A 17,561-nucleotide genomic window follows, 5' to 3' on the forward strand; every position below is an offset into this window, starting at 1 on the left:
GTGGTATCTTTCATCAATTTAGAAAACTCTTGGCCATCATCTCTCCAGATACTTGTTTCTGCTCTAATATCGCTCTCCTTTCTTTCTGAAACTTCAGTTACATTTATGTGAGACCTTCTGGCTGTATTCCACATGGCTTTCCTGCTCTGTTCTTTCCATTGCATTTTTTTCCCTTCAGTTTGGATATTTTTAATTGAGCTGTAGTTGAATCTCCCAACCTTGTTTTCACTGTATACAACTGTATCTGACATTGTCTTCGCAGTATACACTGTATACTGCTGTTTAGTCCATGCAATAAGGCATTAATTTCAGATGTGTTTTTCAGTTCTAGATTGCCCTTTTGATTTTTTTTATAGATTCCAACTCTCTTGAAATTTTGCCTCTTTTCACCTATTTGTCTGGTTTTTTCTCTATTTATTACAGTATTAATTTCAGTTATTTTAAAGTCACTTTATGCTAACTAACTCTCACACCTGGGCCATCTGTGGGTCTGCCTGCATTGCTTGTCTCTTTATTATTGGTCACATTTTCCTACTTCAGCATGCCTATAGTGTTTTTGACTGTATGCCAGACACAGTGTATGAAAGAACCCCAGATGACTCCCCTTTCCTCTGTTGGGCAGATATGATGAGCGGATCCCCCTCAGTTCAGCCATAACCTGATGGGCTGCGGATGGACTGTAACTTCAGTACGAGTCGGTTCACCTGTGGTTCATCGCTGTTTCTTGGTCATGGCCCCTACGGCTTTCGACTGAAAGCCTAGCATGCCTGTGTCTCCACAGCCCAGAAAGGTCGCAACAGGTTCAGAGCTTCCCTTCGGTAACAGGAGCCCAAGTCCCACTCCACGCGCCTGCAGAACCTGGCAATGTCTTGAGAGAGAGACGGTTGTATGTTGTAGCAGCCCCTTGCTTTCTAAAGAGATTTTGTCTCCTAAGCACCACAAGACTGAGAAATTTCTTTCTACTTTTTGGGCAAGCTTTCTATCTCCCGCACGGTTAGCTAATGTCCTATGGGACAACTGCCTTGTGTTTAGGGCTTCTCCAGTTTCCAATCCATCATGAAAGCCCAAAATGACTGCTAAAAGTTCTTCCTGTATCTCCTTCCTCAAGAAGAATTCCTTTACTTGGGCCAACCTGCTCCTTAGTCTGTGCCCAGAATCAGCAAATGTCCCTTGAAAGGAAAGTGGCTGATGACCATCAGCTTACTTAGGAAGAGCTCTTCCCTTCTGGAATTTTAGTTCATACGGTCCTCCTTGCTTCCATGGATCTCCAACCAATATGACCTTTGAAATTTATGTGTCTTTTTAAAGTTGTAACAGCAGGAGTTTGGCTTGCTGTGACCTATGATATCCTACTTAGAAGAGAAAGATCCTTACAAACTATCTGGGAAGGATCAACCCATAGATGAAGGACTTTAAAATGAAAGAACAATGGATTAATTACATAAAAGGTAAGGAAAGCATGTACCTGTGAGGGCATCACAGCTGGCAGACCGATTATTGCATCGGCAGGGCAAGCAGCCATTCTTATTAAAGTCATAATATCCATCCTGGCATCGATCACATGAAGAGCCAGTGACACCCACTTTGCACTGACATTTTCCAGAACTGCAAAATAAAAGCAAAGACAATGAGCAAAAGTAAATCAGTTTGAAAGTTTGTTGACTAACATCCCATCACAGATAATCCTGATATAGAAACAGTTTCAACTAGATTCCAGTTACTAGATGTACTGAGTGATTTTTATTTTGAATTCTAAGTTGAACAGATTCATGACTATATAAATTCAATTAACACAGTGCTAACACTAATCATTTTTTGACAATTTAACCCTCTGCACTTGGGGAGTTTAAAAGAAATGATAAAGGAACCATGAAGAGTGTAAGTCCCTGGTCCTTCAAAATCTTTGTTTACCAGTAAGCACTGAGGTGTAGAACTGGTACCACTGCTACACCCTCTTCCTGCATTCCACAGTTCTCTCAGCATCCAGTCTGGAGACAAGAAGAAACACCACCCAGTCTTCACTCAATCTAGCTTTTAGCTGAAGAATATGAAGTCTATAATCTTAATGAATGTGTCAACTAATATCCATTTAAATGCTGGAAACTAGAGATCATTTTCTACTTTAGGTCAATGCTATCTTAAAATATTTCTGGTAATTAATGGAATTCACAGTTTAGTAAAATGACTATAATGGGAACCGCTACTGCTTTCTGAATTAAGTCTATATAAAAGCCTAGATTGTCAACCCAAAAAGAAGACTAAAAATTTAAAGTAAGAAAATATTTTATTTAGTATCCCATCTCTTTCTGGCTATAACCAGGTGTCCATTACATCAGTGCCATCAGCGAAACTGAAACCTTTGTTGTAGTTTTTAACTCTTCTCTCTCTATCCCAGGCTCTTCTAAATCACCCACTCAAACCTAATCTATTACTAATTTCAGCCAAATTTTCTTTTCAAATTATCTCTTGTTATTTCTTCTATAGTCATCCCTCTTAAAAATATCTTTCCTTTTCATCACCTCTCAAAAATTCTCCTGCTTTCAGGCCCATCTTTTCCCATGAAACTTTCCCCTGACTGGTCAACAGAGATCTTTTGGCTCCCTGACATCACATTCTCTATATTTTTATTCTTAATTATGGACTGTTCTAAATTCTTTCATATATGTAACTCTTGTTTCTCTAGTTAGATTGTTAAAGACTTAAGGCAAAAGCTGTATCATGCAGTTTTTTTTTTAACTTATCTTCAAGTGATTGAAACTATTTTCATTTCAAACATCTTATTTAGTAAGTTTGCTGAGTCCAGGGACCATATCTTAGCCACCTTGGTATCCTCAGAATCTAGTATAGTACCTGCTTTGTTGTAGGCACTTAATATGTGCTTGATAAATAAATGCTCAATACACAAACTGAGTTTGAGTTAAACACTCGACTGGGAAAAGGAACATGAAATGCTATGTTAATTACTAGGGTTCTCAGAACAGCTAAAGCGCTTTCCCTTTTTTTCCAACAGTGTGACCCTTCTTTCTATGTTCATTCTGGACATCACATTTTTAGACTGCATCTCAGTAGAATTTTGGCACCAGTCATACTGGATGGCAGACAATACAAGGCAGAACTGCACTTCAATATAATTATTTTAGAGATTCAGCTCCTAATAATGAGCCCCTGTGGGGCTGTTAATTTCAGTTCAGGAGCCCAAGCTAAAATTGTTAATACTTACACAGCTCTTACACACGTCAGTTAAAGTAATCCCTACTACTTCTCAAATTCCTATTTCTGTAATAAAAATAGAAGCTCTAAATTTGAGAGTTATTGGAACTTTGGGTTGAACTTCTGCAGAATAGATGTAAAGCCACTTTCAACCCTGTGTATTCTACTCGTAGTACACAACCCTAAGAATTATTATTTTTTGATTATTTGAGATGAGTCTCTCTGTTTACCAGCATCTAAATAATGAGGCTTTTGCCTTCCATCCTAAAAACCTATTTTGAGCAGCTAGAGTTGGAGTTTACTTCTCTCTGTTCTTTGCTATATCCCAGGGTATGCTGAAAGGAGTAGGAGAACAGCTCTTCATGGTGTATTTTTAGGGCTTTACTCAAAACCAGTCCAGAAAGGAAAGCCATGCTTACATAAATAATAAACACAACATATCTTAAAGCCTTATATACTGAAAAGTCACCTTTCAAACTCTGTATTTCTATCTTAAAGCTGCTTAATATTTTGGGTTATGCAGTTTCTGACTAACCAATAATTTTGCAGAAAATGTAAAATGGAGGCATCTGAAAGGAGGAGTGAAGATGAGGATGATGATGAAAAAACAATAAGCCATCATTTATTGAGGGTCTATTTCAATAAATATATATTCTCTCCAATCCTCAAATTAACTCTACAAGTTGGAGGTCATAACCCTCATTTTACCACTGAGGGAATTCAGAGGGTTAAAGCTACTGTCCACACCCAGTAAAGGCAGGTTGATTTATACAAAACCAGACTTTCCCATTTTGCTACCTACGCCTTCCTCAGTTTAACTCTAAATTTGTACATGAAATTCGCTTTCCAAATAGTTTCATACCCGCTTAGGTATCAAGCTTCATTCTGCAGATTCCAAGCACCACAATTCACCATTTATTTAGGTTCTGACCCTAGGGAGCTGTTTCTGCATTGCCCAGATTAAACCCCAGTCTCTTCTCTCACTGCCAGTAAGTTTCAGGTCTTCCTTAACAAAAGCTGAGAGTTCTTTCTGCTTGAAGAGACTGCAGCCTAGCAAAGTGCAAAGTTCTCAGAGACACAAGCTCAGATATTTTGATGTTTAAAGCTTAGTTAAAGTTTGTACCAATCATAGTATAGAATATGATTATTGTTTTCAAAAACGCAATAGAAATTTACAATACCAAGCCTGTCTCTTACGTAACTTTGCAAAAAAGAAAACAACTGAAAAAAAAAAAAAACCCATATGCATACATATACATAGTCTCACTCAAGAACACTCCAAGGCACTTAGAGTAAATCTGTATTTATCCAACATGAAGTTCAGGAATATCTTGTGACTCAACAGGAAGGAATCAATCAACTTAAGTCTCACTATACTGTCAGAAAATTACAAAAGATATAATGTACCTTGCAGAGACTGGCTAACAATACTTCATTAGCCAACTTCTAAGGCTTTACAAATGTTAATCAAAATACGCTTGCTCCCCATTTCTCTACAGACATAGATTATTCAGTATATAGAACAGACCATAACTTTTAATGACAAAACATGTTTGCCCAGTCCACCATCTATAAGAAAAAGGTACTACTTTGGAATACCTAATCACCTAATAATATCTCATAACCACAGTATAGCCAGTGTTCCCAAAGTAGCTGCTATTCCTGTAACTGAACTTTCCCTTCATAATTCTGCTCTGGGCACTCAGAAGACTGATTTAAGCAGGCATCTTTCTCCCTGGAGAGTATGCTCCTTAGTCTCTGATTTAAAAAAAAAAAAAAAAGAGTGGCTTCATGAATCCTGATAAGGCAGCTGACTAGTGTAGACATCATGCTTCACTTTTCCTGGGTAGATTTAAAAATTACAAGATATAAGATGATTTTTCCCCCTCTTTTTAAAAAACTGTAGAAAGGAGTAGGGAAGTTCGATTGTGAAGCTGCAACCAATGGTGCTTTTCCATCATGTTACTCATGGCCTGTGGCCAATCTCTGCATGTATAAGAATTAAATCACTCAGCAAAAATAAAGCTTTCCCTGTGTGACTTCTTTTACAGAATAAAGCCTTTACAACACCCGCTTTCATGGTCTCCCTCTGTTAAAGACTGCTGAATGCTTTTTGAAGCAAAGGTCAATGATATAAATGCAATGGAAAAAAAAAATAGAAGAGGGAAAAAAAGGCCTGCTAACAGACCACTTACGCTTAGCCATAGGTTTAAAATGAAAGAACCAAAGACTCACATCTTCATATCTGGAGAATAAGGGCACAGAATCGGATTTTGAAGAGAAGTCAGAAATCTACGCTACTGAGATCAACTAACAAATAATTTAAGGTGGAATTCACTCACTTGGCATCACTTTTTTATAGACATGACTTAGTTGTTAGTAAAGAACTAATAATTTTATAAAGGAAGCACAAACACGGTGGAACTAAGCTACACTACGTATAACTAAGCACATCCTATACATTCCTAAATTATCCCAAATAAAATTATCAGATTTTCTTTTGGTATCAGTGTTTAGTTATAGAATTTATCACACTCACAGGTGTAACTATTACAAGATTTAAACACTTAAAAATTTTGCTCTTTTCAAATGTAAACAAATATGTATTTTTCTGACATGAAGTTATTAATTTTTCATGAGGAAATTCAGTGGTGTATTATCTCAAGATACGGTACATGGTTATGTCATACAAGTACTAACCAAAATATCTTTTTAAAGGTTCTGTTTTGTTTAAGATGAGTGGGTGAAGAATCTTCAGAATTTCCATTATTTTATAATCACATTGACTAGGGTAGGAAGGGTGGAACACAGGAAGGGAGGTATCAGGGTCCATGGAAAATTCACAGCCTGAGGAGACAGAGAGAGCTTGGTTCAAATTCAGATCTGCTAGTAACTAGCTGGGTCTAAGCACTTATTCTGTCTTAGGCTCAGTATTCTCATTCGTAAAATGAAAATAATTATACCAAACTTCGTAGGGTTATTGTAAGAATTAAAGATCACATATGCAGGGTACTGAGCAAAGTGTCTGTCATATAATCAATACTGAAGAATGAAAGAACGATGTAGATGATGACAATGGTCCTAGGTCTTGATTTTTTTCTGTGAATTGTAATGAGAATGAGTTAGAATCTCTAGTAGGCAAAGACAGGCAAGACTATTTACTTTTAAAACTCTGTTAACAAACCTAGAAAAATGGAAGAATTTATGGGGTAATTACTAGTTTGGAGCAAAAATGTGGCTAGGAAAAGACAGCACATTATGAACACATGGTAGAAACAGTTTTTGGAAAGAAAATTTTTAAATTGAGAAGGGAAAGGATCAGCAAAACCCTACATTAAGTGGGACCAAAGCCGGTGAGACCTGATACGCTTTTGTACCAGTTAGCCAATTGTTTTAACTTTTTTATAAATTATCAAATGTCTTGGCATGCACTATATTACCAAAAATACTGTCCATTTTTTCCTAAGATTTACAAGATATAAATCATATAATTATGTGTATGGCATACGTTTAGATATCAGGTTATCAGTTTTAATTCAGTCACTGAGTAACTACAAAGATACAGTTCTAATTAGGGGAAATTAATTTATTCAGAAGCCTTGCTTCTTCCTCAGACAGCTTACATGTTGGTACTCTGACATGTAAAGAACACGAAACAGAAAAAGATAGATAAATGTATCAATTTTCTTTTTCTGCCTCTTTTAATAACTAAAAACAATTTAGTTTAGGAAGCAACTAAAACTACTAGTTAAAATAATGTCCAACATTAACAGAAAATTGCTGATTGGAAGCTCTCCCAATACATTAAAAGTAATGTTAAAAGGCAGCTGGGAAAAGTTTTTCTAACAAGAAAAAGCTTTTACATGGGAAAATAAACAAAATGAAAAGTTATTCACAATTCTCAGTTTCATGTTTGGGTTATGGTTTGTAAAGGTAATGAAAAAAAATTCTCCTTTTTTTGTTATGAAAGAAGCTCAATAATTGGACATTTTGGCAAAAGATCATCTACATTTAGTGTTCCTCTGTCTTTCTACAATCATGGAAAAGACCATTATGCAATGAGTAAAGCTCCTTTTCTGGAGGGAAAAAAAAGATAGCTTTATTGTGGAAAACATTGGGCTATTATGCTAAACATTCCTTGGTTTTTTGAGGGCAAATAGTCTAAAATATGTTTAGAGGAAATTCATATTCAGACAGAAGTTCTTAATACTCAAAAAGGGTATTGCCTAAGTGCAAAAATATTTTCTGATAGCTGATCTTACCAAAGTCAAATTTAAAAGTTTATTTGAAAGGTCAGAAGTAAAACTTAACATCAAAAAAAATAAAAGTATCATATTTCCAGAGCCACAACTTGCGAAGGCAAACTTAAACTAGGAAAGCTATTTCTTACTTTCTTCACTTTTTTTTAATGGAAGAAATATAGCCATAAAAATTCTCAAACCCACACAATTACTCCATTATTTGATAGAAATTTCTGCATTTCAGAAGTCATTTTGAAAAGAGAAAAAGCATGAAGTCCCAGTATCATCTTCTTGGAAAGAAGATGCTTCTTGTATATGTTCACATTTGTATTCTTTTGTAACCACTGTGAAAGGTTTGCCTAGTAAAAGGATAATTATTAATACTTAATCTGTGTACATGCTGTGTTCTAAAAATTGACTTGTAGTGCTTAGAATTTAGAATTTATTTTTTCACAGAAATGACAGCATCAATGTTGGCTTAGTTTCCAGATGAGCAAACAAAAACCTGTTTAACCCAAAATGTTGATAGTGAGAGTGCTAGGGACCAAGTCCTTTATTCCCCAAGGCCTAAGCCTTTGAGATCTGAAGCCTGTGGAGGAGTGATCAGGAAGCAATATTAACATTTCACTGAGTTCCTACTATGGGGTTATAAATAAAGTGTATAGAAGCATTTATATTTGTACTTATATAGGCATTGTTTAATTTAGTCCTTACAATATGATACTCATTAGTCTCAGCTTTGCCACTCTCCTGCTGTTTGATTACTGGGCAAGCTAAGTTTCCACAGCTGAAAAATAAGAATAATAATCCTTGTTTCAAAAGATTGTGAAAATCAGCTAAAATTACATATTTAAGTGTCTTCCAAATATTAGTAGCTCCATATATGGTAAAATATTAATATTACCAACTGTTAGAAATTCAGCAATATGAACCACTCAGTTTTCAAGGTCACATAGCCAGAGGGTAATCAGAAGTAGATCTAGGTCTTCTGCCTACTAATATAATGTTTTTTTCTCTCTTTCCTATTATAGATTACCTCCACGTACATAATGAAAGCAATTCAGGAGGATTTAACGTACTCATCTTTGTAGACTTGCAAAACTTCAAGAAGAAGACTTTTTTGTTAATATTCTCCTGGCTCAATCATCAATCATTTTAAAATATCTCCTCTGTTGAATGAGATTTTACAATAATTGCCAAAGAAATGAGACACTGCTTCTGATCTGCCTCAAGACTTTCTAAGACTTGGGAGCTCAGTTTCCTACCTGTATTTGCATTTACCCCTATTCCAGCCAGCTTCCTTGCAAAGCTTTCTTTTTCCCCCTCACAACTTTATTTACATAACCTTGCAAAGGTTTTTCAATCTTTGTTTTTAAGTTACAAAATATATCACTCATTCAAGAGCAGATACATTTAAAGACAATACAGTATAAAGAACAATAAACTCAACACTTTGATACCCACTAGCGAGACATTTGAAGCCCCTTAACGTGGCCCTCCTCTGCTGCACCCCTTTCTCTTGCTCCAGAAGCAATTAAGTTTTAAAGACTCTTTAGCTCTTTAAGAGTTTTACCATCTCTGTATGTATTACTGAATAATATGTCATATAGTTTTGCCTGCTCTTAAACTTCATATTAGTAAAAATAATTATATACTTGATTCACTTTTTTTTTTGCTCAATAGAGTATTATGCTTTTGAGATTCATCACTAAATTTGTAAAGCTGTAGTCAGTCGTGATTCTCTGCTGTATTATATTTCATCACATGAACATGACTGTATTCATTTATTCATGCTTCTAGACATTTGGGCAGCTTTCATTTGTTACTATGGATACCAAAGGCTTCTGTGAATCTTCTTGTACATTCCTTCTGGTGCACATGAGCATGCTTTTCTCTAGGGATTTACCAAGGACTGGAACTGCTAGGTAAGACAGCTTGTGCATGATCAACTTCACCAGGCAAGGCCTAACTGTTTTCCAAAGTGGCAGTAACAATTTGCACTCCCATTACTAGTGGAATAATGGTCTCATTGCTCTATGTCCTCACCAACACTTGATATCATCAGCTTTCTAAATTTTTGCCCATTCGGCAGCTTGAAGTGGTATCATGCTGCAGTTTTAAATTGTACTCTCCTGATGATTAATGAGATGGAACATGTTTTCATGTTTATTAGCCATCTGAGCTTCCTATTATCTATGAAGAGTTTGCCCAAGTATTTCTGACACAGATTTGCACATGTTCTTTATATATTCCTTGAAAAGCAAACCTTTGTCAGTTTGATGTGCTACAATCATCTTCTCTCAGTTTGTGGCTTGTCTTTCCACTCTTTTTATAAGTTTTTATAATTTAACAAAGTGTTAAGATGTGAACTCTGGACCTCGACTACCTGGATTCAAACCTTAGCTTTATCACTTACCAGCCACATGACCTTAAGTAAATTACTTAACACTCTTTGGGCCTCAGTTTCCTCACTTACAAAATGGAGAAAATAATAGCACCTCTCTCATAGGTTTGTTGTCAAGATAAACTTAGTATCTGTTGAGCATGTAGCACAGTGCCTGACACATAATAAAAAATACGTAAGTATTGTCGGTACATTAATATTATTGTTGAAGAAATCCTTCCACACCCCCAGGTCATTATGATACTTCCTAAAAGCTTTATGTTTTGCCTTTCACATTTAGGTTTTTAATGCACCCGACCTTTATTTTTGCATATGATAAAAGTTAGAGGTCCGATCTCATTTTCTCCCTTACAGATAACCAAAGCTCTTGTACAATTCATTGAAAAGTCCATCCTTATATCCCTAAGTACCTCCCATGCTGTATGCCAAATATTTCTATAATCATGGGTTATTTCTGGGTTTTCTTTTTTGTTTATCTTTTTTGTTTCTTTTCTATTTGTCTATTCCTGAACCGATATATCACACTGTCTTAATTACTATAGCTTTATTCTACCTTCATCCATTTTTCACATTAAAAATGTTTGAAAATATAGACGTATTGAAAGAACAGTATTCTGAGTATCTGTGTATATATTTTTGCTTTATCTAGTACTCCCTAACACCTCCTCTCAACTTACATCACTTCAGCCACAATCGCCTTGCTTTTGCTCAGATATGCTAGGCATGTTCCTGCATCAGGAACCCTGTCTTTGCTGTTTCCTCTGTCAGCAATGCCCTTCCCTTAAGGAATTCACACAACATGCTCCCTTACTTCTTCTGTTATTTATTCAAATGCCACAGTCTCAACAAGGCCTTGGGTAGCCACACTATCTAAAATCATAATATCTCTTATTATTTAATATACATATATTTATTTTCTTGTTTGTTATCTTTCTCCCCCATCAATAATGTCAGTTCTACGAAATGAGGGGGTTTTGTTTGTTTTTCTCCACTGCTCTATTCCCAGGGCCTAGCACAGTGCCTGGCACATGATAAACATTGAGACTGTTTTGTTTAATAATTATGTAATCTGGCTCCAAAACCTATGTATCTTTCTTCATTAACTCATGATGCCTTCTGAGTACAATACATGTCTTTGATTTAGTCCATTTAATATTTTTTAAGCACCTAATCTTGACACTTACATCACATTTAAATAAACCTCTTAGAATCTTAGAAATGGGATATTTATTCTAAGTGAGCAAAATGAAGCCTTTAATGACTGGTTCATGATGGATTAATCAACCTTGGAAGACAGTGACCCCTTAGGTTTTGTCCTTCAAAGTAGGACAAAGAAGAGCAGACAGAAAAAAAATTACTAGCCCTCAAAGAAAAGTCTGTTTTGCTTAACCTCAATATTCTATTATGACCCTGCTAACAGGGCCTCTTTAATTTATATAATCCTCATAGAAACAAAGAACAGAAGCTAGAATGCTCCAAGCAAGGCTACTCCTTATGAGTTCTGGCTTTCCACTGCATGTAGGTTGACATTAGGTTTTAGGGGGCAACATATTGTCCACTAGGTCAGTGGTGTTCAAACTTGAGCCTGCGTTAGAATCATCAGGAAGGCTTGCTATAACACTGATTGCTGGGCCCTATCCCAGAATTTCTGATTCAATAGGTCTAAGGTTGGCCTCAAGAACTTGCATTTCTAACCAATTCCCAGGTTATGCTAATACTGGTCTGGGGACCATAGTCAGAGAACCACTGCACTAGATCAATTGGAAAAACATGACTGCTCTTATTTCCCTCCCTACTTTTAATACTCCCAGCCCTGACTGGTAAAGCTGCTTAATTTCCACTTATAGGCTTAGTACTGAACCCTTTATTTGGCATCAGTTCTGACCTGAGGAGAGGGTACTTACAACAAACAACCTCAGTGATCTGTCTGTCATTAAGTTCCATCTGCTGACTGGTTCCTCTGACCTTAGTCCCTTATTTTCTCAATGACTGAATTATTACTATTGTCCCTAGTTTCTCAATGCCTGGCTCCTGGTCCCAGTTGCCCTGCCTCCCCACTTCCCACCGCAATGGCTAGGTCCATGCCACTTGTTTTTAGATCTCCTACATGCCAAGTGCCTGCCATTTAGGCTCCAGTAAGTCAGGTGGACTCAGTTTTGATATTCGTAATGTGCCAATTCCTGCCTTTTCAATGATTCTTTACGGATAGTCTCATTATTTCAAGTTGTCTTCTTCTTTGCAATACTTATTTTCATTATAGCCCAGATCTGACTTCAGATTTATGTCTCCGTGGGCCAGTTCCCAGGTGGATGAATCATGCTAACCCACACTCAGACCTCCACTTACACTGAGACTCACACTGCCATATCTAATTTGCCCACTCTGTTACAGAGTACAGTGAGGAGAGCCTTGGAGTCAGACAAACCTGGACTCGAATCTAAGCTCTGCCACTTACTAGGTATGCCATACTGTAGCTAAGTAACTCGGCCTCTGAGAGCAAGATAGCTAAGTTATTAGGAGAAGCCAGAGAGGTTATATGTGTAAAACATCAAGCATTCAGGGTTAACAAGGTTCATTAGATGCTAATTTCCTTCTGTTCTTCCTGCTGAATTATGCAGCTTCTGTAGGTAAAAAAACAGTTTAGTCAAGAAAGCTAAAACTATATATTTCCCTGCAAAAACTTTTCTTTCAAGTGTCTATAATACCTGTTTTACTAGACATTCTATTTAACTACAGAACTCTTTTAAGAAATCAATTCAAGTTCAGGAAAAATAAAACTTGAAGAGATGGTCATAGTGTCTGCGTTAGGAAGTGGCAGAGAGATGAAGGGATTCTGTTATTGATAATGTAAGCCATATTTTCATCCCTGCTTTTGGCAATGTGAGAAGAATGTCTATGTCCTTCTATAGAGTATTCAGAAAACTTCTTAAATTTGATGGTATTTCAGGTCTCTGAGAATCTATTGAATGTTACAGACCTTCTCCACAGAAAAATGCACATATTCTACATTACATTTCATGTGCTTCCCTGGCTTAGTTAAGAACTCCTGACCTCGAGCACAGGGTCACATACTAACCCAGAACTGCATGCCATGGGAGTTCAATGTAACAGAAGGAACATGGGATATGGTGTCAGAAGATCTTGCAGTGACTCTTCTCACTCTGGTATTTAACAGATATCCATCCTTGGGCTTGTCATGTAACCTCTCAAATATTACTCTTCACCTGTAATTTGGTGGATAACAATAGTTACCTATCTCTTAGGGTTGTTGTTGGAATCAAATACGAAAATGTACAGGAGAACGTTACTATTACATCACTATTTGTAAATGACTTTACAGATATTAGTTATCAACATTCCCTAGAAACCTACTGAATTTATAAACACAGGAGCAAGCTTAAAAAACCCAAATTGTTGAAACCCATGGAATATATCATACCAGAGAATTAATAAATAAAAAATCTTAATAGTGATTTTAATAATAATGAAATTAATAATTTTAAACTAGTCCTATACAGTTTGAATGTCAATATAATCATGGCTGAAGCTCTTATGCTCTTTTCTAAAGGAAATCTTGAGAAACTTCAAATCCAAATCTCTTTCTGGTATTGACAAATTTAGGTATTTTGAGTGGAAAGCAAATCCAAGGAGAAAAAAGATGAACAGTCCCATATATCTCACTACCCTGTAGGAAACATATTTCTTGCTATGAAAAAAAGCATCTGAGATGGAAAAAGTCATGCTGATTTAATTTTCTTTCAAGGGACATGGGGAAGACAAAGTCTTCTCTGTGGGAACAAGCATTCTTCTATTTCAACGTAAATCTACTAACATAAGCTTTAGAAGCTCTTCTTTTAAAACTTTAGGGAAAAAAAGATATTTAAAATATTAAAATAGGCTATGAATTTGATTGTATATTCCAACCACAAGATCATACATCTAAAGTGGCAGATCTTTACGCCAGCAAAGTAAGTTCATTTCCTTATTTCAATTCCTCTTCTGGACCCAGGGCTAAGAATTGTCACCAGGACCAATTCTGCCCTCTTAATAAGGCAGTAATACTATCCATACTCCCTTGACTGACTGCTCCAAAAAACAATTGTATTAACTTTTTATTTTGAAATAATATTAGATTTAGAGAAAAGTTGCAAAGATAGTACAGAGGATTCTTGTATACCACTCACCCAATGTCCCCTAATGTTAACTTCTCATATAACCATGGAACATTCATCAAAACTGAAAATTCACATTGCTATAATGCTATTAACTAAACTACAGACTTTATCAGATTTCCCTAATTTTTGCACTAAGGCCCTTTTCCTGTTCCAGGCTCCAATCCAGGATATCACCTTACATTTATTTATTTCCTTGGTCTCTTCCAATCTGACAGTTTCTTGCTCCTTCCTTGACTTTTATGACCTTGAAGCTTTTGAAGGGTACTGGTTAGGTATTTTGTAAAATGTTCAATTTGGGTTTGTCTGATGTCTTGTCATGATTAGCCAGGCCTCAACCCAGCAATCTCATACAGGACTGAGGAACAATAAGATCAGTGAACTGATCAGAATCACATTCCTCTGATGCTCAGCATTAGAGGAGGATTGACTGACTCCTAGAGTTACTGGAAAATTAGTACTTAATTGTTGGGGAATAGACTGACTCAAAAGGAGGGCACTGATTTATGCTATTAAGGCATATGTCAGAGTAATTCACTGGAAAAATAAAAAAGGTATGCCTACACTTGAACTCTGTTTGTGGAAAGTCTGTCAGTTATATAAGCCTTCAACTTCTCCATATCTATTATATTTGCTACCCCCACAGGCCTCTCTATGAAGATGAATTGTTTTTATAATTCTTAAAAGGGAAAGGGCCTTCGGATTTATTTTTAGCAACACAGAAAGAACATGGGTATGGGGACACTGCTCGACACTCAGCAGCAAGGCTTATGGGGGAATAAAAATCCCATGGGATACAGTGGGTGGTGATGACTACTGAAGCAGAGGACAGCAGATTCAACTCCTGCAGCTGCAACAAAGGAAGAACGGTAAGCGTACGGCTTACCGAGAAGGAACCCTGGGACTGAGCAATTCCCTAAACTTAACTTAGAAACACAAGCTGGCTTTAGGTTTATGTGTGTCAATGCAAAATTCATAAACTTTCTAGAGAATTATGTGCAGAAACACTATCACGGGGCAGATCAGCATGCTTACTATTCTCCCTTCTCTCAATACCGTCTCCTACCTCACTAGGTTTCACTCCGTCCCCGACCTCCCTCTACTCACATCTGTGCATCCGACTGCTGCCAGAACACAGTGCTGACCTTTCATCTGCTCAAACATTGCTTTGTGCATAAAATCCACATCATCGGTCTGGCCCTTAAGACCCTCTGGGATCTGACCCCAGCAGGACTTGCCAGATTTATCTGCTCTGCCCTCACTCCTCTTCCACCTTCCATCCTGTGTAAGCACATCTCTGAGACGTTAATCTCACCGTTTCCTGTTCAGTAATGCTCTTTTCCGCTTCTGTGTGTCTCAATCCTTTCCTTCCTTCAAAACTGAGGTCAAAGCCTATCTCCTCAATGAAATCATCTCTGACCTTTCCAGCTAAAATGGTATCGCCCAGTTTCTTAATCCCCTAAACATTTTACATTTTATGATATGGGTCAATTTTTACTTTGTATTACAATCATTTGTATATATCTGTATTTCTCAGTGACCTTACTAGACTAGAAACCCTTTTGGTCTTCCCACTTTCTTCTTTATTTCCCACACATAATTTTCTTTATTATATTCCCACACATATTCTTCTTTATTTCCTGCACATAATTTGTTGGACAAATGAATACCTTGGTAGCAAATACTGCATTTACATGAACTTTATTTGTACTATAAACATATATGTAACTGTAGATTTGGGGGAGCCTCTCAGAAGAAGCAAAATAAATAATATTTTAATATTATCAATAATAAAACTTTAATTTTAAAATATTTCTTTAAAAAAGTCCAGACTGGCCTAAAAGTGGCTTAATTGAATAAAACAAGCAGAGGACTCGGCAATACAGTTGAGGAAAAATTACATGTTTGATCAATAGCAACTGCATCAATTCACTGTGACATGTTATGTTAATGTTCACAAAGGTCACCAATAGCTGGGAGGACAAAGTGTTTTGTTTGGTTTTTTTTTTTTCACTCATTTGACAACAGATGCTATCTAGTTAAAAATTAGAAGACCAGGAGGGCAGATCATGCTCTATATGAAGGGAGGATTTAAGATAGAAATGCACTGAAAAACACACAGAGCTTTCCAAACTGTAATAGACATGCATTATTTACACTTAAATCTCAATGCACTCAATGCCTTTTTCTGAATAAGCCCCTGCCTGGCCATTTATTAACAAATTTTAGTCTAATCTGTTTTACTGTGAACTTGACATGAATCTTGGTGTATTTCTTTTCTAAGACATAAACCACTTGGCACTGTAGAAACATTTATTGAAACAAATGAACCACAACAGGATAAAGGCTAAGATCAGTTACCTGCTTTATGACCAAGATAGCTATCTTTTAAGATTCCACCTTCAAGGAAAAAAAATATTGAAGTGTACCCAAAAAAAGTTCATTTAATTAGAAATTGGTTTAATTGTAAGAATAATGATTGGGGTATAGAATAAAGTTAATTTTAAGTAAAGTTAAAGCTATGAGGCTTTGTTTTATCTCCTCTAAAAGAGCATAAGAATATGCTGGCTTATAAGATTTCCTGAGTCTGACATATAATGTATGTGCAACTGGCTACCAGACTTCTCTGAATGTCCCACAGACACTTCAAAATGAACATGTTTGGAACATAACATCATCATTATCTCCCTCCAACTTGTTTACCCACCTGCATTCTTTATCTAATTAACAGACTATCTCTTTACTCCTGTGCCAGAGCCAGGAAGAAACATGGGAGTCATATCTGTCTCTCTCTCTCTCTTACTCTATAAATACAATCAACCATCCAGTTCTGCAGATTTTTATCTCTTACACTGGTTCCCTCTTCACCAGCACCGCTGCCAATGCCAATGTCAGTTCCTTGGATCAAGGCCTTTAACTTCTCTTCCTTGGATTGTTACTCAATAGTCTTCTCCGTGGTCTCTTTGCCTGAGCTCGCGCTCTCTATCCATCAGAGTTCTGATAGAGTAATATTTCTAAAGAGCAAATCCGATATTACTCCTTATTTCAATGTTCTTCGTGGCATACCAGGCCCTTCATGGTCTGGCCCTGTTTATTCTTTATCCATTCATTCATTCTGTTTATCATCAAGTATTTACTGAGTCTACCTTGTATCAGGCACTGTTTTAGGTGTTAGAGAGACAACAGTAAACCAACAGACAAAAGTCTCACCTTTTCAGCCCTTCCTCTCTACCACTGTTAAGTGTTCCCTGCCTTTAAGAAATACTAAGCCACTGCAGTCTACTCAAGATGGCTTGTCCCTTCATACAGACTTCTACTCATCCTTCAAATTTCAATTTCAATTCACCTTCCTCACTAGACCTCCCTGAATCTCCTGTGTACTTTATAAATACTCATATTTTGTTTGTATTTCTGTCTTTCCACTTCAAGTTCCTTGAGCACAGGGATAATGTCTTTTGATATACAGTTGGCAAATGTAATGCTTTTTTTACATCAAATGAGTAAATAAACAACAAAGGTTTCCTCCATTTTTGT

General features: G+C 36.5%; 1 protein-coding gene across 1 annotated transcript in view; it reads right to left on the reverse strand.

Moving 5' to 3' along the window:
• Window positions 1-17,561, reverse strand: part of MEGF9 (multiple EGF like domains 9) — a 74,821-nt gene that overhangs the window by 13,871 nt on the left and 43,389 nt on the right. Inside the window, exon 3 of the mRNA XM_006205618.4 lies at window positions 1,466-1,605. Coding sequence (XP_006205680.2) covers window positions 1,466-1,605 — 140 coding nt within the window. The remainder of the gene's footprint in view (window positions 1-1,465; window positions 1,606-17,561) is intronic.

The sequence above is a fragment of the Vicugna pacos genome, chromosome 4 (genome assembly GCF_048564905.1).
Source record: "Vicugna pacos chromosome 4, VicPac4, whole genome shotgun sequence".
Lineage (NCBI taxonomy): Eukaryota > Metazoa > Chordata > Mammalia > Artiodactyla > Camelidae > Vicugna > Vicugna pacos.